This window comes from Chiloscyllium plagiosum, unplaced genomic scaffold (assembly GCF_037043375.1).
Source record: "Chiloscyllium plagiosum isolate Xiang-an unplaced genomic scaffold, Cpla_swu_hap1 HiC_scaffold_9, whole genome shotgun sequence".
NCBI classification, from domain to species: domain Eukaryota; kingdom Metazoa; phylum Chordata; class Chondrichthyes; order Orectolobiformes; family Hemiscylliidae; genus Chiloscyllium; species Chiloscyllium plagiosum.
The window spans coordinates 46007761-46033613 of record NW_028270147.1 but is presented as its reverse complement, the minus strand read 5'-3'; the positions used below and the strand labels follow the sequence as shown (position 1 = coordinate 46033613).

The following is a 25853-nucleotide window of genomic DNA, read 5'->3' as shown; positions in this document are numbered from 1 at the left end:
AGGGAGCAGCGGTGAAGGAGGCCCAGGACCTCTATGTCCTTGGCAGAGTGGGAGGGGGAGTTGAAATGTTGGGCCACAGGGCGGTGTGGTTGATTGGTGCGGGTGTCCCAGAGATGTTCCCTAAAGCGCTCTGCTAGGAGGCGTCCAGTCTCCCCAATGTAGAGGAGGCCACATCGGGAACAACGGATACAATAAATGATATTAGTGGATGTGCAGGTAAAACTTTGATGGATGTGGAAGGCTCATTTAGGGCCTTGGATGGAGGTGAGGGAAGTGGTATGGGTGCAGGTTTGCAGTTCCTGCGGTGGCAGGGGAAGGTGCCAGGATGGGAGGGTGAGTTGTATGGGGGCGTGGACCTGACCAGGTAGTCACGGAGGGAACGGTCTTTGCGGAAGGTGGAAAGGGGTGGGGAGGGAAATATATGCCTGGTGGTGGGGTCTGTTTGGAGGTAGCGGAAATGTCGGCGGATGATTTGGTTTATGCGAAGGTTGGAAGGTTGGAAGATGAGCACCAGGGGCGTTCTGTCCTTGTTACGGTTGGAGGGGTGGTGTCTGAGGGCGGAGGTGCAGGATGTGGACGAGATGTGTTGGAGGGCATCTTTAACCACGTGGGAAGGAAATTGCGGTCTCTAAAGAAGGAGGCCATCTGGTGTGTTCTGTGGTGGAACTAGTCCTCCTGGGAGCAGATATGGTGGAGATGGAGGAATTGGGAATACGGGATGGTATTTTTGCAAGAGGTAAGGTGGGAAAAGGTGTAGTCCAGGTAGCTATGGGAGTTGGTGGGTTTGTAAAAAATGTCAGTGTCAAGACGGTCGTCATTACTGGATATAGAGAGGTCCAGGAAGGGGAGGGAGGTATCAGAGATGGTCCAGGTAAATTTAAGGTCAGGGTGGAATGTGTTGGTGAAGTTGATGAATTGCTCAACCTCCTCGTAGCGGAGGAAGAGGTGGGGAGTGGTGCCGATGTAATTACGGAAGATCACCTGTTCTATGTAGCCAACAAAGAGACAGGCATACCTGGGGCCCATACGTGTGCCCATGGCTACCCCTGAATCCAGGATTGTTAAGAAGGCATACAATGTATTAGCTGTTATTAGTAGAGAGATTGAGTTTCAGAGCCAATGTGATCATGTTGTAGCTATACAAACCTCTGGTGCACCCACACTTGGAGTATTGTGTACAATTCTGGTCACCTCATTAAAGGAAGGATGTGGAAGGTTGGAAAGGGTGCAAAGGAGATTTACTGGGATATTGCCTGGTATGGAGGGAAGATCTTACAAAGAAAGGCTGAGGGACTTGAGGCTGTTTTCGTTAGAGAGAAGAAGGTTGAGAAATGACTTAATTGAGACATATAATATAATCAGAGGGTAGATAGGGTGCACAGTGAAAGCCTTTTTCCTCGGATGGTGATGGCTATCACAAGAGGAGTTAGCTTTAAATTGAGGGATGATATATAAAAGACAGATGTCAGAGGTAGGTTCTTTACTCAGAGTAGTAGGGGTGTGGAACACACTGCCTGCAACAGAAGTTGACACACCAACTTCAAGGGTGTTAAAATTGTCATTGAATAAACATATGGATGAAAATGGAATAGTGTAGGTTAGATGGGCTTCAGATTGTTGCACCAACCTGTGAAACCATCGAGGGCGAAAGAGCCTGTGTTGCCCTGTAATGTTCTATGTTCAATTTTAAAAGAGTGATTGACAGAAAAGTCTAGGGAGGGAATTCTAGAATGTCGAGCTTAGGAGACTGTTCGGACAGCCTCTAATGGTTCTGAGGAAGGGTCACTGGACCTGAAACATTAACTCTGATTTCTCTTCATAGATGCTGCCTGACCTGCTGAGCTTTTCCTGCAACTTCAATTTTTGTTTCTGATTTACAGCACTCGCAGTTCTTTCAGTGTTTCTCTAATGATGGTGTTTCAGGGAGCAGTGATTGAAAAAGAGGCTGCATTAGAGGAGATTGTAAAGCTGAAGAAGGTCACAAAGATTATCACACCATAACAAATAGGAGCAGAATTAGACTATTTGATCCATCCAGTCTGCTCCATCATTCACTCATGACGTGTTTCTCAATCCCATTCTTCTCCTTTTTCCCTATTACTTAGTTGCATAAATATCATTCCAATGGAGGACCTAAACTAGGCAGTTTGGAATTGGTCTATTTTCCCTTTCCAGTTAATCACAGCTATATATTTCCTGATTTTTATCACAAATTCCCACCATTCTTTTCATCTTTGTCATGCATATCACTCTATGAGGATAGATAAGTTTTAAAATGCTTTTAAAAAATACTCAATAATCCTACAAGACTCCAGGGTGGCATTTGGTAGCAAGAGAATAACGACTGATAGTGATTACTGATAATCTTGTTCTTCATAGTTGTTTCTGCCAACAATACATATGAAATTGGGTAATTCACAAATTTTACACTGGGCAAGTAATCCCTGAAAAATCCTGAAAGCAAACAATTGTTTAAAAACCCAGTTGGCTGATTTTAGGCAAGGGTTAAACAGAAGTGGGAATATTCTGTTATCCCAGGATGTTATTGTTCTTAATTCTTTAAGGGTTGTCCATCACATGGTTAGATTCAAAAAGTACCAGGTGCACACTTAAATAATTTTCCAATAGGCATCACTACAGTCGCTATTTTTAAATCACCAACTACCTGGAATAGGAGGAAAAAAACATGACAATGCTGATTGACATTATTCAACTCCCTTTGGGGGTTGAATGGTGAAATTGTTGCCTTTTTTTTTGCACGATTGCAAATGCGTGTCAAATACTTCAATTCCTGTTGTAAAACTACAATAATCACAGACACTATGTTACATCGCACAATGTTAGACCGGACTAGATACTTTATTTAGGAAAAACAAACCTGTTTCATTTCACAGTGGCGATCGATGTCTACATTAGCCGTAGACTTGGCCAGTTGTAACAATTTAAAATATTGAGAGACTCATTAAAATGGTATCCCGTTTCCATCAGAACGGATTTACTCGACCTTTCAAACAACAATTTTTTTGCGATCAGATTAATGGGTTTGGGCACAAAACATGACGGGGTGTTGAAACAATCGAGGAAATCCATAGCAAATTTGCTGCGTTCTTAAGGTACGATGAAAGCAAGAGAGTCTTTAAGGGTTATGAGCAGAAAAAGATTGACTGCCCGAAAATAATATACTTCGGTATCCAGGGAAATAAAAACAAAATAGACGAGTAACATCAGTTTTCAGGGGAAGTGGAAAGAGAAACCGGGCTGGTTTATTTACAGTCTGATTAATCAGAATTGGAAAACCTGTCCTCGTGGAAGATGTATATAACAAGAGAGACGCTCACCTTATTGTGCGGTGTCCTACTCAGCTTCTTTGAAATAACTGATCTAAACCCGGATATAAGTCAAAAGATAATCAAAAATAATTCTTATTCAAGGTTTAATAGTTACAGCTGTGAAACCGCCGGCTCGATTTCACAGTGGAGTTTAGTTGCCGCTCTAGTTGTCTCGAACAGCAGCTGCTTTCAGTGAGGGAAAGTGTGCGCACACAATCCAGACATCTCTCCGCTTCGCCGGGGCAGATGAGCGAAGGAAACGTCAGAGCAGCAATAAAAGCGTCTTCCCTCCCTGTCATGGCGTGGAGTTTTTCTCTCAATGCGTTGGGAACGTCATGCCGCACGCTTCGCTCGCCCCAACTTTCTTTTCGAAGCCATGATATCGAGCAGTTGGTGTTAGAGTGAGGTGGACAAAGTTAAAAATCACACAACATCAGGTTATAGTCCAACGGGTTTATTTGGAAGCACTAGCTTTCGAAACGTTGCTCCTTCGTCACGATTATAACCTGGTGTTGTGTGATTTTTAACTTTGTTTTTGAAGTCTTGTGACAGCAGAGAGACTGCACCCTGATTAGTATCATGTCCAATACAAAAATATGGGAGATCTTCAAAGTGGTTTTCTTTCACAATTTTGTAGTTATTCCCCCATTAATAGTTTAACATCTTAAAATTAGAATCATTGAAACATTTGCAACACCAGCAGGGGCCAGTTCGACCATCAATTCCGGCGCTTATTAGACAATTCAGTCTGTCCCATTCCCATGCTCTAGCCGATAGTCCTGCAAATTTATTTCCCTCAAGTGCCTATTCACTTTCCTTTTGAAAGCGTTTATCAAAATTATTATAGTAACCAAAGAAAAGAATTGAACTGCAGCAAAATAATCCTTTAGAACCTGGTTCGATCGGTATCGCGAATCCATTCACCTCACTTTCAGATTTCTTGATCCTTTTAGCATTTATCCAGGCCCATCTTGAGATATTGCACTGTCCTATCTCGGGCAGCAGAAAAATGGCACTTTTTCACAATGAGTCACTAATTTTAGTTTGAAACATAATCTATTTTGATGATCTCAGTCTAAAAAGACTAAATTAACAAAGCTCATTTTGCCAACCTCATTTTTCAGTAACCTATTTTCCTTAAAGCACCCTTCTGCCATGGCATTGGCGCTAGAAGGGAGGTCAATGTAAAATTTTAAATGATACAAAGATGATTGCCATACATCAAACTCTCATCTTGTGCAGTGATAGTGTCCCTACCTCTGGAACAGAAACTCCAAACTCAAGACCCATACGCTCCAGGGGTATATAGTTACATCTCTGGACAGATTGATTAGAAAATGTATCAATGTACCACCAACTACAACCTGCCCAAAGATTATAACTCTTCTATGAGAAATTGAATAAGAACATGAAAATAATACTCAGGTAAAAGCTAATGCATAATCAATTCTTGTAAGACTAGAGATCTGAGAATGATTTGTTAACAAGATAGCCACAAATCTGTTTCTATATCTTTGCTGTGATTATACAATGACATGAACCCATTCACAATACTCTGTGACCATCCCATCATAAATGTTAGTGACATTAATAGACCATGTATTACTCAATTTAACAAAATCTACTGATTCATAGATGACTTAGATACAATTTTGTAAGCCATTACATGTACCAGAATTTCTTAAGCTTTATAGAAAATAACCAAGATTCTGAAAGAAAGTTGAAAAGACATTGTGAGAGGTAATTTCGGTTTAAACTTTAAGATGTGCCTGGACCACAGACTGATCTATAATAAAAGACAAAACTTTTGTTTCTTTTCTAGAACATTTTATATACTCAAAAGTAGAATAGTTTAAATTGTGCAGAATGCTGACAATTTGTGAGCAGAGTAAAAAAAAACAAACAGGCCCTTGATTGATGAAACCATTAACACAGGCAGGGAGGGATGAGTCCTTGACTGATAAGACTGCAGGATAGGGAAACGACTCGAGAGACATCTGCTACAGATTGATAAGACCTCTAGCACAGACAGAGAAGAATAAGTCTTTGACTGATAAGACTACAGGGTGAGAAAAACAACAACTTTAGAGACTCTGAAGACATTTGTTGCAGACTTTGTGATAAGAGTGTAAATTGGAGAATAATGATGTTTTTAAGAATGTGAACCTCATGGCTCGTTAGAGCCAAGGAGGGGAGGGACTTGTACTGTATATAATGGGAGACTTTGTAAGCCTCAGCGCGCCTTTTTTTTTCTTTCAAGGGTGCCCAACTCTGCAGACTTGTTAATAAAACTTTGTTTTCCTGAATTTGTCTAGAGCGATTATTGAGAGGCGATTTTCGTTTCTAACAACTTGGGGGCTCGTCGTCCGGGATCAACACTCCGGCCGCAAGGGGAGTTGAGGAAGGATATCGGAGAAGGTGCACCCTGCCGAGTTCGGCAGTCCCTGATTCCTTGCTTGTCGCCCCGCGCGGCTTGAGCAAGTGATATCCGGGAGGCTCAGGAAAACAAAGGAGGGGTGTACCCGAGGCAGTGGGGACGGTTAATGATCGAGTAATTTCGGTGCACCGAACCCAGGTAAGAAAAAAACTTGCGGGGACCGTGTTTCCGGAGGACTGGGGACCTACGGGGTGCCTGTGGATTTTTCTACAGAGACGTGGGACTCAGGAACCTAGAAACTGGGGCTCGCCTGTGAGGGATTTTGCAGAGACCGTGTTTGAGGAGGAACGTGTACCTACGGGGTGCCTGTGATCTGTGTCACAGAGACGTAGGACACAGGAATCCAAAGACCGGGGGTGCCTGCAAAGGAACCTGGGCGATCACGGGACTGAAGGTCCGGGAATTGGCTACATTGTGATAGATTATCACGGGAAAAATACGAAGTCCTCGGAAATGGGAAATAAGGGATCTAAGGCGATTAAGGGAAAGGTAGGCTTAAACAGGGACAATGACACATACCCCGGGGTACCTGACGATAGTCCGTTAGGGAGAATGCTAAATAATTGGGATCAGGGTGGAAGAAAGGGAAAATCTAAAAGGAAGATGGTAAAATACTGTCAAAAGTGGTCCCAGAAACCTATTCAGGGCGACTCAGTGTGGTGGCCTAGATTCGGTACTGACGAAGACTGGGTCCGGCAAGCCCTCATTTTATATGTCAATTCAAAACCTGATGTTAATCTGGAAGAAAGTGATTCTGCCCTTTGTTGGCTACCGGTTACGATATCTTGCCAAATGCAGGTAACTAATAAAGACTCGAAAGGGCAGAAAGAATGGGACCCTTTAGATCACTTACCGCCGCCCTACGTGACCCCGTCTGCCCCACAAAATGTTCCTTCGGGTGACGACGATTCAGGGGAAGGGGAAGAAAATGGGGAGGAATCACAAACTACCTCAGGGGTACAGACCAGATCTCAAGCTGGAAAGGGTCACAGACAAAACCCTGTCACAATTGCAAGAATGAATCCACTCCGGGAAGTGCCCATGGGGGGCGAGGAAGGAAGGACGGGATATGTGAACGTTCCCTTGACGAGTACTGAAGTACGGAATTTCAGGAGGGAGATGAAGGGTCTACTAGAGGACCCCATGGGACTTGCTGAACAATTGGATCAGTTCCTGGGTCCGAATACTTACACGTGGGAAGAGATGTGTTCCATCATGAAAACATTGTTCTCTAGCCAGGAGCGTCAGATGATACGACAAGCTGCGCTCTTGGTCTGGGAGAGAGAGGGGGGAGAAGGAGGGGAGCAGAAGTTTCCCCTCACCGACCCCGAGTGGGATAAGAACACGGAGGAAGGACGGCGCAACATGAGAGACATGCGGGAATATTGGATAAAAGGAATAAGACACGCAGCCCTGAAGGGGCACAATTTTACCAAGGCCTTTGGTAATCATCAAAACCCGGAGGAAACCCCTACGGACTTCCTAGACAGGATTAGGAAGAATTTGCAGCAGTTTGCTGGGGTGGACCCTGAGACGGACGTGGGGCAACAACTCATACGGGTAGAGTTTGTATCAAAGGCCTGGCCGGACATACGAAAGAAGTTAGAGAAAATGGATGATTGGGATAGTAAATCTTTAAGTGAATTACTACGGGAGGCGCAAAAGGTGTTTGTGAGAAGGGACGATGAGAAGCAAAAGAAGGCGACAAAGATAATGATGCAAACGGTGCAACAAATGACAGCTGGAAGAAGGGAAAAGGGAGAGCCGTGGCAGAAACAGGAAAGGGGAGAGTCGTGGCAAGAGCAGAGGAAGAGAGAACCATGGCCGGAACAAAGGAAGAGTGGAGGAACGCGAGACCGCGACAGGGAAACGAAGAGGACACTCAGATGTTACTATTGTAATGAAGAGGGACATTTTAAACGGGAGTGCTCCCGCTACAAGCGGGAGGTGAGGTCGTACGCCCTGATGGAGGAAGATTAGGGAGGTCGGGGGTTCCTACCCTTGGGGCAAAAGGACTATCGACAGGAACCCCTGGTAAACTTGAAAGTAGGGCCCCAAGGATCGGAGATCACATTTATGGTGGACTCGGGAGCCGAAAGATCAAATATAATCCAAATACCCCCCGGCACCCGAGCAGGAGGAAAAGTTATGGGGGTATCTGGAATTGGAGGACAGAAATTACAAGTCCCAGTGGTGGAGGACGTGGAAATTGGGTATGAAAACAGAACTACTAAACGAGACCTCCTTCTACTGCCATCGGCGAGGTTTAATTTGTTAGGAAGAGACTTGCAGGTCAAACTAGGGATCGGAACGGTACCAAATAACGGGGAAATGGTGGTAAGGTTGTTCGCCCTCACCGAAGAAGATGATCAACAAATAGACCCGGAAGTATGGTACCGAGAGGGGAACAGAGGGGGTCTAAACATCAAACCTCTCCAAATCACCATGTTACCAGGAAGAGGCCCGGTAAGAAGGAAACAATACCCGATTGCTATGGAAGGACGGGAGGGGTTACAACCTGTGATAGAAAGATTAATCACAGATGGACTACTGGAGGAATGCATGTCCCCTTTCAATACTCCAATACTCCCTGTGAGGAAGCCGGACGGGACATATAGGCTGGTGCAAGACTTGCGGGGGTTGAATGAAGTAGTCCAGGCTAGATACCCGGTGGTACCTAATCCCTACACGTTAATGAGTAAAATTCCCCCCGAACATGAATGGTTCAGCGTAATAGATCTGAAGGATGCTTTCTGGAGTTGCCCCCTTGACGAAGAAAGTCGGAACCTTTTTGCCTTTGAATGGGAGAATCCCTTCACAGGACGAAAGCGACAGTTAAGATGGACGGTCTTGCCGCAGGGATTCACGGAGTCACCCAATTTGTTTGGACAAATACTGGAGCAGATCTTAGGAGGATTTCGGTGTAACGCGGAGAATCAATTGCTCCAATATGTCGATGATCTCTTACTCTCAGGACCAAGAGAAGAGGAGGTACGAGCAGACACCGTTGCCCTGCTGAACTTCCTGGGGAAACAGGGTCTACGCGTCTCCAGGACAAAACTCCAGTTTGTGGAGCGAGAAGTAAGATATCTGGGTCATCAAGTCAGTAAGGGGCACCGCCATATCACGCCAGAACGAATATCAGGGATTACGGGTATGCCAATACCCAGGACGAAGAAGGAAGTCAGACAATTCCTGGGACTAGTAGGGTATTGCCGGATATGGATTGAAAGTTACACCACTTTAGTAAAATTTTTGTACGACAAACTGGGACAAGAAGGACAAAAGGTGGACTGGTCAGATGAGGAGGAGCAGCGATTTAATATTATTAAAAGTAAACTGATTCGAGCTCCGGTATTGGCTTTACCCACCCTGAAGGAACCGTTCCAGTTATATGTTAATAGCGCCGGCGGAATTGCCCAGGGTGTGCTTACTCAGCTGCGGGCAGGGAAACGTCAGCCGGTTGCATTTTTGTCAAAAATGTTAGACCCTGTGTCATGTGGATGGCCGACCTGTATACAGGCAGTGGCAGCTACGGCAATGTTAGTAGAAGAGGCCCGAAAACTTACCTTTGGAGGAAGGATCACAGTATACTCCCCACATTCGGTTAGTACCATACTGGCTCAAAAGGCTCACCGCTGGTTAACAGACTCTCGCATCCTGAAGTATGAGACGATTTTGATGACCGGGAACGATCTCAATTTTGCAAAAGATCTCAGTTGCAACCCAGCCCAGTTTCTGTACGGACGTCCTGCAGATGGGGAACAGGAGCATGATTGTGTGGAATTTGTGGACTTGCAGACCAAGAGCCGAGAGGACCTGCAAGAAGCCCCGCTGGGTGAGGGACAGGAACTGTATATCGACGGGTCCTCCCGGTGCATCAGTGGAGTACGATACAGTGGCTATGCTGTCATAGATGGTGCAACGAAACGGACGATTGAGTCCGGACGACTGCCTGGGAAGTGGTCAGCCCAATCCTGTGAGTTGTACGCCCTCCAGAGGGCCCTGAAGTTGTTGGAAGGGAAAGTGGGAACCATATATACTGACTCAAAGTATGCATACGGAGTCGTTCATACTTTCGGGAAAATCTGGAAAGAGCGAGGATTGATAACTTCCCGGGGAAAAGAATTAGCTCACGAACAAATGATCAGCCTAACGTTGGAAGCCCTGGCGTTACCTACGGAACTTGCAGTAGTCCATGTACCCGGTCACCAGAAGGGGTCGACACCGGAAGCGGTGGGAAACCGGCTGGCAGACGAGGAAGCCAAGCGGGCAGCGGTCGAAAAATCCGTCCAATTGTTAACGTTAATACCGTTGAGGGAAGGGCTCGCTAAACAACCCGTCTTCACCCGGGGGAGATTGATAAAATGGATCAATTAGGTGCCCGGCTAGATACTAACGGAAAGTGGACGGTTCCTGATGGGAGACAAGTACTGAACAAACAGATCACCCGAGGTATTCTGCACCGATTACACCATCAGACCCACTGGGGGGTGCAAGCCATGTGTGATACAATCCTGAGAGACTATGTATGCAGGGGGATATACACATTAGCCCAACAAGAGGTAGTCGGATGCCCCACTTGCCGGCGTATTAATCAGAAGGCCATGCGTTCTATGCCAGCCGGTGGTCAGCCCCTCGCGATTAGGCCATTTCAGAGGATCCAAGTCGACTTTACAGAATTACCCCCAGTACAGAGATGGAAATATCTGCTAGTAATAGTAGACCATTTCACTCACTAGGTAGAGGCTTTCCCAACTGCCAAAGACGATGCACCAACCGTGGCCCGACTGTTGTTAGAGAACATAATCCCGAGATATGGCATAATGGAATCTATCGACTCCGACTGCGGGACGCATTTTATTTCTAAGCTACACCATTTGATCTGTACTGCCCTGGGTATCCAATGGAAATTCCACGCACCCTGGCATCCTCAGAGTTCGGGTCAAGTTGAGAGAATGAATGGCACGCTCAAGACCTAATTGACTAAGCTGATGTTAGAAACTAAGTTACCCTGGCCAAAGTGCCTGCCCATTGCCCTATTGAGGATACGTACGGCACCTCGCCGAGATGTCGGGGTTTCCCCCTATGAAATGCTGTTCGGATTACCGTATTGGAGTAAGGTTGATGGATGTCCCACTCTACAAGGGGGGGATGTATTTATCCGAACCTATTTACTGGCCTTATCCCGTTCTTTTGCAGAACTCCGGAGGAAAGGTCTCCTGGCTCAGATTCCGCCGCTCGACTTCCTCCTGCATAAGGTGGAGCCCGGAGATTGGATACTTGTTAAGACCTGGAAGGCCGAAAAGCTCCAGCCGCGGTGGGAAGGAGGTTCTGTTAACAACTGAAGCAGCTGTTCGGACGAAAGAAAAAGGGTGGGTCCACGCATCAAGGATAAAGGGGCCTGTTCCGCCTGAAGAAGAAAGCACCTGGACATGCGAGCAAGGGGACCAGCCGTTGTCGGTAAAACTGAAAAGACAGCAATAATGAACTCTACTTGGACTGTATTGGTGGGGATATTGATCAGTTTACTCCTGTATGTGGGGGAGGGTGAGGGGAGATGTGACAAATGTCGAACTACAGTAAGACTTGGGATTCAAATCTATTCGGGATCATTTGTGTCCCATTCCTATGTGGACGATAGGTGTTACGATGTGAGTGCACGCCATGAATGTTGGGAGGATGGGAGACCCTATTATCAGGTATATAATAAAGGATACGGTGGCAAAATCCATGGTTGCCCTATAAATGACCGCTGGGTGTGTATTAGCAAAACTGGGAGGTGGGACCTATCCTCCGTGTTGCTTAGGGAGCAGGTTGACAGAGTGAAGGAGACCAAGATACAGATCACTGATCGGGGGTTGGGGAAAGAGCAAGACCGTCAGGGAATGGTCGTGCTCCCTAAAGTGCCATCTGTATACGCAGAGGTAGAAGGAAAGATTGAACTCCCTGATGTTACACAAAACCTGTTTATTGATCTCACCTCTAGAATAGCCACTGTTTTAAATGTTAGCAATTGCTGGGTCTGTGGGGGGCCGCATATGTTGGAACAATGGCCGTGGACTGGTCAAAGCTTAGACATAGGGGAATTGCTGCAAACCACTTGGACTCATGACAACGACAGAAAAAGCCAGGGGTGGAGACTGACAAACAGCCCTGAGGGCCAGTTCTGTATTGAAGGCAAGGGGACCGTGAAGGTAGGGATTAGCCCCTGTCAGAATATATTGGATGCAACCACGCGAGTATGGTGGCCTGAGAATATTGCTTGGTACATTGCAAACCGAGATCATCAAAATTGCATTCGGTTACGTTCTGATTCCTCCCCTTACGAGCTAAGTGCTGACCCTCCCGATGGCATGAAAAGAGTGTGGAGCGGTGGTTGTCAGGGGAATCAATGCTGGAATAATCCTGTCCAGACTCTGCCACGGGGCCAACAATCCGAATACTGGAATTGCAGTGGTCCTGGTCCTTATGAGGGCGTCCCTGGGGTAAAGGAGTTGTGGGATGACGTTGTGAGGCAGGGAGGGCCTGCTCCAGATGGCCTATTTTGGATATGCGGTAATCAGGCATATTCCAAACTGCCCATGGGATGGGCTGGAGTATGCTTCCTGGGTCTAATAAGACCTGAATTCTTCCTATTACCCCGGGAGGAAGGCGATGATTTGGGAGTTAAACTCTTTGACTCCCTGCGTAGGTCGCCAAGGGATATCCAAGTCGGTGATTGGGGGGATGAGTGGCCACCGGCCCGGATTATTGAATACTACGGGCCGGCTACGTGGGCACAGGACGGATCATGGGGATATCGTACTCCTATCTATATGTTAAATCGAATTATCAGGCTCCAAGCAGTCGTAGAAGTCATTACTAACCGGACTGCCCTGGCCCTAGAGTTGTTGGCTAAGCAGCAGGAACAGATGAGGGCTGCTATATATCAAAAGCCTTGGATTATCTGTTGGCCTCGGAGGGGGGTGTGTGCGGGAAATTTAACCTGACAAACTGCTGTCTAGAAATTGACGATAATGGTAAAGCGGTTTTGAAAATTTCCGATGAAATTCGGAAATTGGCCCATGTGCCAGTACAATCTTGGCGGATGGTGGGATGGTCTCCTAGGTGGTAGCTGGTGGCGCACGGCGTTGCTGGTGGTTGGGGGAGGCATGATTCTTCTTCTCGTAACACCCTGCCTAACTCCCTGTATTCAGTTTTTAATTCAGAAAAATATTTCCCGACTCCAGGCAGTGGTGGTTCCACAACATGGGACGCGGGAACTTAAAGTGATGTTGCTGCGAAAAACCAAGGATTTCCCGGGCCCTTGAGGGAGGGGGGGCTTATCTTGGTCAGGCACATCTTAAAGAAAGAAAAGGGTGGAATTGTGAGAGGTAATTTCGGTTTAAACTTTAAGATGTGCCTGGACCACAGACTGATCTATAATAAAAGACAAAACTTTTGTTTCTTTTCTAGAACATTTTATATACTCAAAAGTAGAATAGTTTAAATTGTGCAGAATGCTGACAATTTGTGAGCAGAGTAAAAAAAAACAAACAGGCCCTTGATTGATGAAACCATTAACACAGGCAGGGAAGGATGAGTCCTTGACTGATAAGACTGCAGGATAGGGAAACGACTCGAGAGACATCTGCTACAGATTGATAAGACCGCTTGCACAGACAGAGAAGAATAAGTCTTTGACTGATAAGACTACAGGGTGAGAAAAATAACAACTTTAGAGACTCTGAAGACATTTGTTGCAGACTTTGTGATAAGAGTGTAAATTGGAGAATAATGATGTTTTTAAGAATGTGAACCTCATGGCTCGTTAGAGCCAAGGAGGGGAGGGACTTGTACTGTATATAATGGGAGACTTTGTAAGCCTCAGCGCGCCTTTTTTTTTCTTTCAAGGGTGCCCAACTCTGCAGACTTGTTAATAAAACTTTGTTTTCCTGAATTTGTCTAGAGCGATTATTGAGAGGCGATTTTCGTTTCTAACAGACATGAACTTTATTGCCTGCAGTTAAGGAGAAAGTGAGGACTGCAGATGCTGGAAATCAGAGCTGAAAGTGTGTTGCTGGAAAAGCGCAGCAGGTCAGGCAGCATCCAAGGAGCAGGAGAATCGATGTTTCGGGCATGAGCCCTTCTTCAGGAATGAGGAAAGTGCCTGCCGTTAAGGAAAAGATAACATTTATTTCCCTGCTTTCCTGCAATGCTAAAGTCTTGAATTGAATTGAATTTATTGTCACATGTACCGAGACACAGTGAAAAGCTTTGTTTTGTGAGCAATACAGGCAGATCACATAGGTAAGTAGCATAGATAGTAAATAATAGGTAAACAGCAGCAAAAACATAAACATAGGTACAGGCAAATGTTAAGAGTTTGAGAGTCCATTCTGTATTCTGACAACAGTAGGGTAGAAACTTACAAAACCGGCTGGTGTGTGTGTTCAGGCTTCTCTACCTTCTCCCTGATGGTAGAGGTTGTAGAAACATTGTTAGGGTGGGATGACTCTTTGAGAATGCTGGTGGGCCTGGTAGATGGATTCTATAGATGGTCTTTGTGATTGTCCAGGCCGGGTTCACCACTCTCAGTAACCGTTTCCAACCTTAAATGGTATAGTTGCCATACCAGGCAGTGATACATCCAGATAGAATGCTCTCAATGGCGCACCTATAAAAATTGGCAAGAGTATACGCCATCATGCCAAATTTCCTCAGCTGCCTGAGGAAGAAGAGAAGTTGTTGGGCCTTTGTGACCAGTGTGTCCACATAAAGAGTCCAAGAAAGCTTGTTGTGGATGACCACTCCCAGGAGCTTGACACTTTCCACTCATTCCACCTCTGCTGTTAATATGTAGGGGGGGCATGAATAACATCCTGCCGAAAGTCAGTAATGAATTCCTTGGTTTTGCTGACATTGAGAGTTAGGTTGTTCTCAATGCACCATTTTTCCAGGTCTTCCACCTTCCATCTATAGTCTGTTTCGTCGCCATCTGAGAATCGACAAACTATGGTGGTGTCATCAGCGAACTTGTGAATGGCATTAGTCTGGTATTTGGCGACACAGTCATGGGTATACAGTGAGTTCAGTAGGGGGGCTGAGTATGCACCCCTGGGGGAGCTCTAGTGTTGAGTGTTAGTGACAATGAAATATTGTCCCCAATCTTCACTGATTGTGGCCTGTTGGTCAGGAAACTGAGGATCCAGTTGCAGACAGTGGGGCTTAGTTCGAGATTACTAAGTTTAGTAATCAGTCTCGATGGGATAATAGTGTTGAAGGCTGGACTGTAGTCAATAAGTAGGATTCTTACGTAGCTGTTCTTGGTATCAAGATGATCTAGGGAGGAGTGACGGGCAAGTGATATGGCATCTAACATGGATCTGTTGGTCTGATAGGCAAATTGGAGTCGGTCAAGAGTAGTGGGGAGGCTGGAGTTGATTAATGCCATGACCAACCTTTCAAAGCACTTCATGACCACCGAAGTTAGAGCCATTGGGCAGTAGTCATTGAGACATGTTGCATAGAACATAGAACATAGAACATAGAAGAATACAGCGCAGTACAGGCCCTTCGGCCCTCGATGTTGCGCCGATCCAAGCCCACCTAACCTACACTAGCCCACTATCCTCCATATGCCTATCCATATGATCCTTCTTAGGTGCAGGGATGATGTTGGCCCCCTTGAAACAGGCAGGGACAGTGGCCTACTGCAGGGAGAGGTTGAAGATGTCCGAGAAGACTTCTGCTAGTTGATATGCGCATGCTCTGATTGCACGGCCTGGTACTCATCTGGTCCCATCACTTTCCTTGGATTCACATGAAGGAAAACTGATCTGACCTCTGATGCAGTGACTGCTGGGATAGGTTCATCAGAACTTGTCGGAATTGGTGTAACCTCTCCACCGAAATACTGCTCAAAGCGAGCATAGAAGATGTTGAGATGATCTGGGAGGGATATGTCATTGTCTGCTATCTTGCACTGTCTCTTTTTAGAACTTGTGATGTCATTCAGTCCTTGACATAAACGTCAGGTGTCTGTCTGGGTCTCTAGTTTGGAACGGTATTGATCCTTGGCTGTCTTAATGGCTCTGCGAAGGTCATACTTGGATTCCTTATATTTGAGTGGATCTCCTGATCTGAAGGCCTCACGCCTGGTTTTTAGCAGGTTCTGTATGTCCTGATTCATCCAGGGTTTCCTGTTGGGGAACACCCGGATTGACTTCCTCGGTATATCAGCCATTTCCAGACAACACCAGAGTTGATCCTCTGCCTCCTCCCACCAGCACTGGACCTGTATCCGCGAGGGGGTCTCCTGCTTGACCTTTTGTCTATAAGCCGGGAGAAGCCGGCACGGTGGCACAGTGGTTAGCACTGCTGCCTCACAGCGCCTGAGACCCGGGTTCAATTCCCGCCTCAGGCGACTGACTGTGTGGAGTTTGCACATTCTCCCCGTGTCTGCGTGGGTTTCCTCCGGGTGCTCCGGTTTCCTCCCACAGTCCAAAAGATGTGCAGGGTCAGGTGAATTGGCCATACTAAATTGCCCGTAGTGTTAGGTAAGGGGTAAATGTAGGGGTATGGGTGGGTTTCGCTTCGGCGGGTCGGTGTGGACTTGTTGGGCCGAAGGGCCTGTTTCCACACTGTAATGTAATCTAATCTAAAAAAGAAGCACGGCATTGTGGTCGGAGTTCTCGAAATGAGGGTGGGGGATGGAGCGATAGGCATCCTTCACAGTGGTGTAGTAATGATCTAAAATGGTCGGGCCCCTAGTGGGACAGGTAATGTTCTGGTGGTACTTGGGCAACACCTTCCTTAGATTGACTTGATTTAAGTTGCTAGTCACAATAAACTGGGCCTCGGGGTGTTCCGTCTCCAGGGTGTTAGTGGTGGAGTACAGCACACCCAGAGCTTCCTCAACCTTTGTTTGTGGCGGTATGTACACAGCAGTTAGTATAGCAGCGGTAAATTCCCATTTACATAGAAGGGGCGGCATTTGATGCTGAGGAGATCAAGGTTTAGGGGGTCAATGGTTGCCCAGGATTGCAATATCCATGCACCACAGGTTGTTGATTAAAAAGCAAACCCCTCCACCCTTTGTCTTACCTGATGATGCTGTGCAGTCCATACAATAGATAGAAAAACAATCAGCCTGAAGTGTGCAGTCAGGAATAGATGGGTTGAGCCAGGTTTCTGTGAAGCAGAGTGCACAGCAGTCCTGCAGTTCATGCTGGAAGCTGAGCAGTGATCTGAGTTCGACCATCTTGTTCTCCAGAGATTGTACATTTGCCAGGAGTAAGCTAGGAAGGGGGTTCTTGAAACCGTGTAGTCTCAGTCTTACTGGCAGGCCGGCACGCTTAGCCCGTTTCCTCGCAGGTTTCTTACATTTGAGTGGTCCAGTAGTCTGGTGGAGGGATTCTGACTGCTGACCTTAATGGATCTGAATTTAGTTCAAATTTGCATCATTAAAATATTTGCAAACACATTGTACGACAAGAAGGCTGAAAATCATTTTGCTATCATATTTCCACATATATTACATGTGTAATCTTGTCATAAATTAGACCCATCTGGAAGGATGAGCAAACTCAAGAACAAACAACGTTGGATCATTATTGTACACCGGAATTGCTGGATGAAGACATTCAAGGGAATTTTCAGTGGATCTTATCACCAGGTAAGCAGGTACACAACCAAGAAGATTTGTATCTCAGGATGTGGATGAGGCTGTTGACTTGCTCGCTGAGCTGGTATGTTTGTTTGCAGACACTTCATAGCCAATCTAGGTAACATCATCAATGCACCTTTGGTGAAGCATTGGTGTTCTGTTCCACTTGCTATTTATGTGTCTAAGTCTGCTGGGGTTGGTGGTGTCATTTCTGGTTTTGTTGCTGGTTCTGTTTCTTAATGGTTGGTATATGTGGTCCAACTCTGCATGTTTGTTAATGGAGTTCCGGGTTGAGTGCTAGGCTTCCAGGAATTTCCATGCATGTCTCTGATGGCTTGTCTGAGGAATGATACATTGTCTCAGTCGAATTGGTGTCCTTCATTGTCCGTGTATGGATACAAGTGATAGCTGGTCATGTCTCTTGGTGGCTAATTGGTGTCCATGTACCCTGGTGGCTAATTTCTTTCCTGTTTGCCCTACATAGTGCTTTTAGCAGTTTTTACATGGTATTTTGTATATAACATTGGTCCTGTCGGTTATGGGTATGTTGATCCTTGTTAGTCGCTGTCATCGTGTGGTAGTTGGTTACCATGTTGGGCTACCATGATACCCAGGGTCAGAGTAGTCTGGTTGTCATTTCTGATATGTCCTTAATGTATGGCAGTATGGCCAGTGTGTCCGGATGTGTTGTGTCTTCCTGGTATGGTCTGTCGAGTAGGTAGCAACGGACTACACTTTTGGGTACCTGTTGATTCTGAAGATGTTGTGTAGGTGTTCTTCCTCTGCTTTGTGCAGCACCTTGAAACCTCGAAAATAATAGTCTAGCACCAACTTTGTGCCTTAGTCTCATTAAATTCCAGATTTGATTCAAAACATGAAATAAATTTCAAAATTCTACCCTACTATACTTCCAGTTTGTACTGTTTCCACATGTGCCTATTTGGAATTTGGAGTGAGGGTTAGTTCTGGGCAAAGGAATTTGAATTGCATTTTTCTTATGTTTATAAAACTACTAATTGCAATCATGAAAATCAATTAATTTGACATAGCGTCAGTTACTGTATTTCATAGTTGCATTGGGAACAGAAGCCAACCTGACCTGTCCGTAACAAGAGATACTGGCATACCTTTCTGCCAACATATGACAACTGCTTTGATTTACAATGGATCAATGGATTAGAGCTTTGACCACTGCAGAAAGAACAATGCAGCTATCTTGTAATATAGGTTTAATATTTCTCATGATATACAAAATCACTATTCATAACTAGTACATGTAACCAGGTCTGTCAGCAACTGTGTGGTGTTCTAATAAACTGTCACTGCACTTAAAACATTGACACTGTTATCTCCCCTAAGATGTTGCCAGACCTGCTCCAGAAATTTCTGTTTATGGCCTTTAAATTTTCCTTGTTAACATCCAGCTTGTATCAAAACCATAGAGTTGCAGAGTTGTACAGCATAGAAACAGACCCTTCAGTCCAACTTGTTCATTCCAACCAGATAACTTAAATTAATCTAGTCCCATTTGCCTGCATTTGCCCTATATCCCCTTAAACCCTTCCTATTCATATACCCATCCAGATGTCTTTTAAATGTTGTAATTCTTCCAGCCTCCACCACTTCCTCTGGCAATTTATTCCATACACATGCCACCTTCTGCATGAAAATTTTGCCTTTAGTTCCCCTTTATATCTTCCCCTCTCACCTTAAACCTATGCCCTCTCGTTTTGGAGACCCATACCCTGAGAAAAAGATCTTGTCTATTCATCCTATCCATGCCCTTCATGATTTTATAAACCTCTATAAGGTCGCCCCTCAGCATCCCAGCTCCAGTCTATAGGTTCGTCTAGACAGCTTCTCCCTATAGTTCAAACCCTCCAACCCCAGCAACATCCATGTAAATCTTGTCTGCGCCCTTGCAAGTTTAACTACATCTTTCCTATAGCAGGGAGACCAGAATTGAATGCAATATTCCAAAAGCAGTCTACCAATGTCCTCTACAGCTGCAACATGACATCCCAACACCTATACTCAATGCACTAACCAATAAAGGCAAGTATACCAAATGCTTTCTTCACTACACTGTCTATCAGAAGATCTATCCTGCAGATCAGCCAAGCAACAGTCTGACACAGTAATTCCCTCAGCATAATTCCCTACTGCTTGTCACAACCTCTCTGTCACAATTCTTGTATATGTTCTGTCCCACCAGCAATGCAGTGGCTACTGCTGGGATGGAGTTGCCATGAGAGTGCTTTAACATTGACTCCAAACTCCATGATGTCTTTGTCATCAGTTCAAACATGGGCATAGAAAGCTCCTTTGATTGCAACCTACCACTCTCCCTCAACCAATGAATCAGTACTCCTCCATGTTGACCACCACTTGGAAGAAGCAGTGAGAGTAGCAATTCACAGAATGTACCAAGGGTGGCAGAGTAGCACCTCGACTGACTTATCTGCCAGGCTGGGACTGCAGCAAGTAATGAGCAAACCAAAAACAGGGAAAGATCTACTTGAACTCACCCCAACCAATCTACCTATCACAAACCCACCCAGTACATGACAGTACTAGTAGAAGTGACACCACAATCCTTGGAGAGACAAAGTACTATCATTATTTGGGACACACTCCATTGCATTGTTTACCACTATCAGAGAGATACGCTAGGTTATTCGCAGTAGCTAATTCATTCGACAACTACGATCTGTAATCTCATGGCTTGGTTTATCATCGCTCTACTACCACCATAAGCTTGGTCCAATGCGGAATGGAGGGGACTATGCTTCAGCATTTTTAAAAATGAGGTGCAAACTGGGTTGAGCCCCAATATAGGAATCCTTGCATAGCAAACAGCAGAAGCAGCATGTAAGTGACATAATAAAATAACCCCACAACCAATGAATTAAATTGAAGTTTACAATTCTGCCACATGCAGGTGCAAGTGACAGTGGACTAATTAAGCAATTAACATGAGGAGTAGGTTTCACAAATGTCCCTATTTTCAATGATGGGGAAACCTAGGACTTCACTAAAAATGGAAGACTGGAACATTTGCAACCATCTTTAGACATAAGTGCCAAGTGGATAATCCATCTGGGCCTCCTCTAGAGGTCCACTGCATCAAAGAGCCAAGCTTCAAGTAATGCTTTTTTATATAGTCAAAAGTGCTCTTATATGTGATTGAACATTTTTTGTGCCCCATCACCAAATTATCCATGGTCAAATAATTCCACTCATTCCATATGATATCACAAACAGCTGAAGGCACTGGATACCACAAAGGTTATCTGACTATGACCAACCCCCAGCAGTAGCACTTGTACTCCAAATCAGGCACATCCCTAACCAAGCTCTTCCAGTGCAGCTACAATACTGCCATCTACCTGACACTATGGAAAATTGCCCAAAGAGATCCTGTCCAGTCAATTGCTGCTCCATCAGTCTATTAGAGGCATAGGGATATACAACATGGAAACAGACCCTTCAGTCCAACCCGTTCATGCCGACCAGACATCCCAACCCAATCTAGTCCCACCTGCCAGCACCCTGCCCATATCCCTCCAAACCCTTCCTATTCATATACCCATCTAAATGCCTTTCTTTGTCTCTCTCTCCTGCACTGACCTCACCATGTGCTTCCTTTGTTTGTTCTTCTCCCTTTTAAAACTGCTGTTGTTTTGACTCTTTTTTTTCCAAAGTTCTAAAACAATGCAACAGCATATAAAACAGTAATTGCTGCTCCTGAAATTGCTCCAACACCCAAAATACCTCAATAAAGGAGCAGCTGTTACAGCCAGAAATTGTTCCCGTCCTCCATCTTGGACTACCCAGAATCCTTTACTATTCTCAAAGTGTTGGAAGGTGTCTTGTTATCATGCACATCTACACAGCAATAATCTACTCATGGTCAGTTTGGTTTCTGACACAGCCACTCACCCAAGCATGGACAAAACAATTGCATTCGATAAGCAAAGTGAAATGAAGTTGAGTTATTCACTGATGAATGCTTGCTGAAATTCACGACTATTCAAATACTGATGCAGTCCATTCATACGTGCACCAGAACCTGGGCAATATTCATGCTTGAATAGTAAGTGTTAAGCTCCATTTTTGTAGCAGCAGTGAGAGCAGCGAGAGTGAGGACGAGGGTGCTGCTGGGAATTGTTTAAAAACCTACCTCATGAATAGGCAGAGCGCACGCTGAGCAGGAGCAGACATGGGAACTGCTGAGTAATTGAGATAATATATTTGGGTGGTTGCTATACCCAAAACACTACTTAGGTAGTATCTCCAACCCATCCTCCTCCTCTCACCAAAACAAAAAAGGTTCTGTGCACCAATTTTTTAAAGTTACTAGTTTTTTCGATAGTCTCTTTGGGAATTCAGAATAGTGAGAATGGATGTTAGGGCAATTGCATACTTCTCATGTAGGATGTGGGAGGTAAGGGTCACCACTAATGTCCCCACTGATTTCATCTGCAAAAAGACCTCATGGAATACTGGGAGAACTAGCCATTTGGATACAGAACTGGCTCAAAGGTAGAAGACAGAGGGTGGTGGTGGAGGGTTGTTTTTCAGACTGGAGGCCTGTGACCAGTGGAGTGCCACAAGGATCGGTGCTGGGTCCACTACTTTTCACCATCTATATACATGATTTGGATGTGAGCATAGGAGGTATAGTTAGTAAGTTTGCAGATGACACCAAAATTGAAGGTGTAGTGGACAGCGAAGAAGGTTACCTCAGATTACAACAGGATCTTGATCATATGGGCCAATGGGCTGAGAAGTGGCAGATGGAGTTTAATTTAATGCCAAGTGCTGCATTTTTGGAAAGCAAATCTTAGCAGAACTTATACACTTAATGGTAAGGTCCTCGGGAGTGTTGCTGAACAAAGAGACCTTGGAGTACAGGTTCATAGCTCCTTGAAAGTAGAGTCGCAGGTAGATAGGACGGTGAAGAAGACGTTTGGTATGCTTTCCTTTATTGGTCAGAGTATTGAGTACAGGAGTTGGGAGGTCATGTTGCGGCTGTGCAGGACATTGGTTAGGCCACTGTTGGAATACTGCGTGCAACTCTGGTCTCCTTCCATCGGAATGATGTTGTGAAACTTGAAAGGATTCAGAAAAGATTTACAAGGATGTTGGAGGATTTGAACCATAGGGAGAGGTTGAATAGGCTGGGGCTATTTTCCCTGGAGTGTCAGAGAGTGAGGGTGACCTTATTGAGGTTTATAAAATCATGAGGGGCATGGATAGGATAAATAGACAAAATATTTTCCCTGGGATGGGGAAGTCCAGAACTAGAGGGTATAGGTTTAGGGTGAGAGGGGAAAGATATAAAAGAGACCTAAGAGGCAATATTTTTCATGCAGAGGGTGGTACATGTATGGAATGAGCTACCAGACAAAGTGGTGGAGGCTGGTACAATTGCAATATTTAAAAGGTATTTGATGGGTATATGAATAGGAAGGGTTTGGAGGGATATGGGCTGGGTGCTGGCAGGTGGGACTAGATTGGGTTGGGGTATTTGGTCGGCATGGATGAGTTGGACCGAAGGGTCTGTTTCCATGCTGTACATCTCTATGACTGTATGACTCTAAGTGGATCCAACTCCAGCTCCTCGGAAACTGCATTAGGGAACTGGAGCTGGAGCTGGATGAGCTTTGGATCATTTGGGAGATGGAGGGGTTAACAGAGAGGTAGTCTAACCTCAGGTACAAGAAAAAGGTAGATGGGTTACAGTCAGGGTATGGAAAGGGAACAGGCAGACAGTGGAGGGATCCCCTGTAGCCATTCCCCTCAACAATAAGTATCCGATTTTGGATTCTGTTGTGGGGCGGGGCACCTTCCAGGGGAAACCATAGTGGTCAGGTCTCTGGTACTGAGACTGACTCTGTGGCTCAGAAGGGAAGGGGGATAATAGAAAAGCGCTTGTGGTAGGAGACTCAATAGCTAGAGGAACGGACAAGACATTCTGTGGTCATGAGCGGGACTCCCGAAAGGTATGTTGCCTCCCAAGTGCCAGGGTTTGGGATGTCTCTGGTCGAATCTTCAAGATTCTGAAGGGGAAGAGTGAGCAGCTAGAAATCGTGGTGCACATTGACACCAATGACAGAGGCAGGAAAAGGGATAAAGACCTAAAAGGTGATTTCAGGAAGTTAGGTTGGAAGTTAAAAAGCAGGACAAACAGAGTAGTAATCTCAGGATTACTACTGGTGCCATGTGCTAGTGAGGTGAGAAACAGGGAGCGAGTGCAGCTAAACATGTGGCTACAGGGCTAGTGCAGACAGGAGGACTTCAGATACATAGATCATTGGGGTACCTTCTGGGGAAGGTGGGACCAGTACATGAAGGATAGATTGAACTTAAACTGAAAGGACACCAATAAGATTTCCGAGAGCACTTTGGGAGGGTTTAAACTAGTTTGGCAGGGGGATGGGAACCACAGCTACAGATCAGAAGAGAGGGTAGTTGTTGAACTGGCAGAAATAGAATGCAGAGTCTGCCAGGAAGGATACACAGTTAACCTTCCCAAAGGGATGGGTTAAAGTGTGTCTGTTTCAATGCAAGGAGTGTCAGGAATAAGAGTGATGAACTCAGAGCATGGATCATTACTTGGAACAATGATATTGTGACCATAATGGGTTTCAGAGGGGCAGGAATGGTTAAGATCTGTTAAAAAGAATAGGGAGGGGGGTAAAAGAGGAGGGGAAGTAGCATTGTTGATTAGAGAGTGCATTGCAGCTGCACAAAAGGAGGTTGTTGAGGAGGGTTTGTCTACTGGGTCAGTATGGGTGAAAGTCAATAACAGGAAAGGAGAAGCCACTTCACTGAGTGTTTTCTATAGACATGCCCCACCCACCCCAACAGTAGCAGAGAGGTGGAAGAACAGATTGGACAGCAGATCTTGGAAAGCAGATATAACACAATTGTTGTTATGGGTGACTTCAACTTCCCCAATATTGATTGGAAACTTCTTAGCGCAGATGGTCTGGATGGAATCAATTTTGTCAGGTGTGTCCAGGAAGGATTCCTGACTCAATATGTAGATAGGTCGACTCAATATGTAGATAGGCCAGTGGGAGCCCAATTTGGATTTGGTGCTGGGCAATGAGCCAGGCCAGGTGTCAGATCTCTCGGTGGGAGAGCATTCGGTGACAGTAACCACAACTGCCTCACCTTTACCATAGCTATGGAGAGGCATAAGAACAGACTGTATAGAAAGGCATTTAATTGAGGGACAGGAAATTATACTGCTATTAGACAGAATCTGTGGAGTATAAATTGGGAACAATTGTTCTCTGGGAAATGTACAACAGAAATGTGGAGGCTGTTTAAGGAGCACTTGTTGTGAGTGTTGGATAACTTTGTCCCAATGAGACAGGCAAGGAATGGCTAGGTGAAGGAACCTTGGGTGGCAAGAAGAGCTTCTCGTCAAGAGGGAGAATGAAAGTTGAGGAAGTAAGGATCAGGTACAGCTTTAGAGGATTACAAGGTAACTAGGAAAGAACGCAAAAATGGACTGATGAGAGCTAGGAGGGGCACAAAACAGCCTTGGTGGGAAGGATTAGGGAAAACCCAAAGGCACTCCACTTACATGAGGATTAAGAGAATGATCAGAGAAAGGGTAGAGCCAAACAGATTTAGTGGAGGGAATGTGTGCCTGAAGTCTGAAGAGATAGGGGAGGCCTTAAAAGAATTTTTTTGCTTCAGTATTCACCAGAGTGGGACCTTGTTGATAGTGAGAACACCATGGACCAGGTTAATAGGCTTGAAAAGATTCATATTAAGAAAGTGGATGTTCTGGAAATTCTGGGAGCATCAAGATAGATAACACCCCAGGGCAGGACCAGATATATCCAAGGTTACTACGGTAAGTGAGAAATGAGATTGCTGTGTCTTTGGCAATGATCTTTGCATCCTCACTCTCCACGGGAGTAGTACTGGATGATTGGAGGGAGGTTAATGTTGTTCATCTGTTCAAGAAAAGGAATGGAGAAATCCCTGGGATTTACAGACCAGTCTTATGTCTGTGATAAGCAAGGTACTGGAGAGGATTCTGAGAGATAAGATATATGATTATTTGGAAAAATATAGTTTAATTAATGATAGTCAACATAACTTTGTGAGGGGCAGGTCATGTCTCACAAACATAACTGAGTTCTTTGGGAATGTGATGAGACAAGTTGATGAAGGTCGAGCAGTGGATGTGGTGTATATGGATTTCAGTAAGGCATTTGATAAGGTTCTCCATGGTAGGCTCATTCAGAAAGTTAGGAGGTATGGGATACAGGGAAATTTGGCTGTCTGGATACAAAAGTGGCTGGCCAAAAGAAGACAACAACTGGTAATGGATGGAAAGTATTCTGCCTGGAGGTCAGTGACCAGTGATGTCCCATAGGGACCTGATCATGGGCTTCTGTTCTTCGTA

At 45.2% G+C, this 25853-nt stretch overlaps 2 protein-coding genes across 4 annotated transcripts in view; one reads left to right on the top strand and one right to left on the bottom strand.

Moving 5' to 3' along the window:
- The window catches only part of LOC122554337 (ras-related protein Rab-3B), a 175428-nt gene extending 171865 nt beyond the window's left edge, over positions 1-3563 (bottom strand). The window contains exon 1 of one of the 2 annotated variants that reach the window (XM_043699202.2): positions 3339-3563. The gene's annotated coding sequence lies outside the window, so the exon portion shown is untranslated. The remainder of the gene's footprint in view (positions 1-3338) is intronic. The other variant, XM_043699200.2, reaches the window with a different exon arrangement.
- Positions 3564-3784: 221 nt separating this feature from the next.
- LOC148149139 (endogenous retrovirus group 3 member 1 Env polyprotein-like) lies at positions 3785-13646 on the top strand. Of its 2 annotated transcripts, none has more exons than XM_087990602.1 (3): positions 3785-4754; positions 5645-5904; positions 10969-13646. In XM_087990602.1, the coding sequence occupies exon 3, from the start codon at positions 11202-11204 to the stop codon at positions 12756-12758; it is 1557 nt and encodes a 518-aa protein (XP_087846728.1). In that variant the 5' UTR covers positions 3785-4754; positions 5645-5904; positions 10969-11201; the 3' UTR covers positions 12759-13646. The 2 variants fall into 2 exon arrangements, with proteins under 2 accessions (XP_087846728.1, XP_087846729.1); XM_087990603.1 differs by lacking the exon at positions 10969-13646 and adding an exon at positions 6565-7995.
- The last annotated feature ends 12207 nt before the right edge of the window (positions 13647-25853 follow it).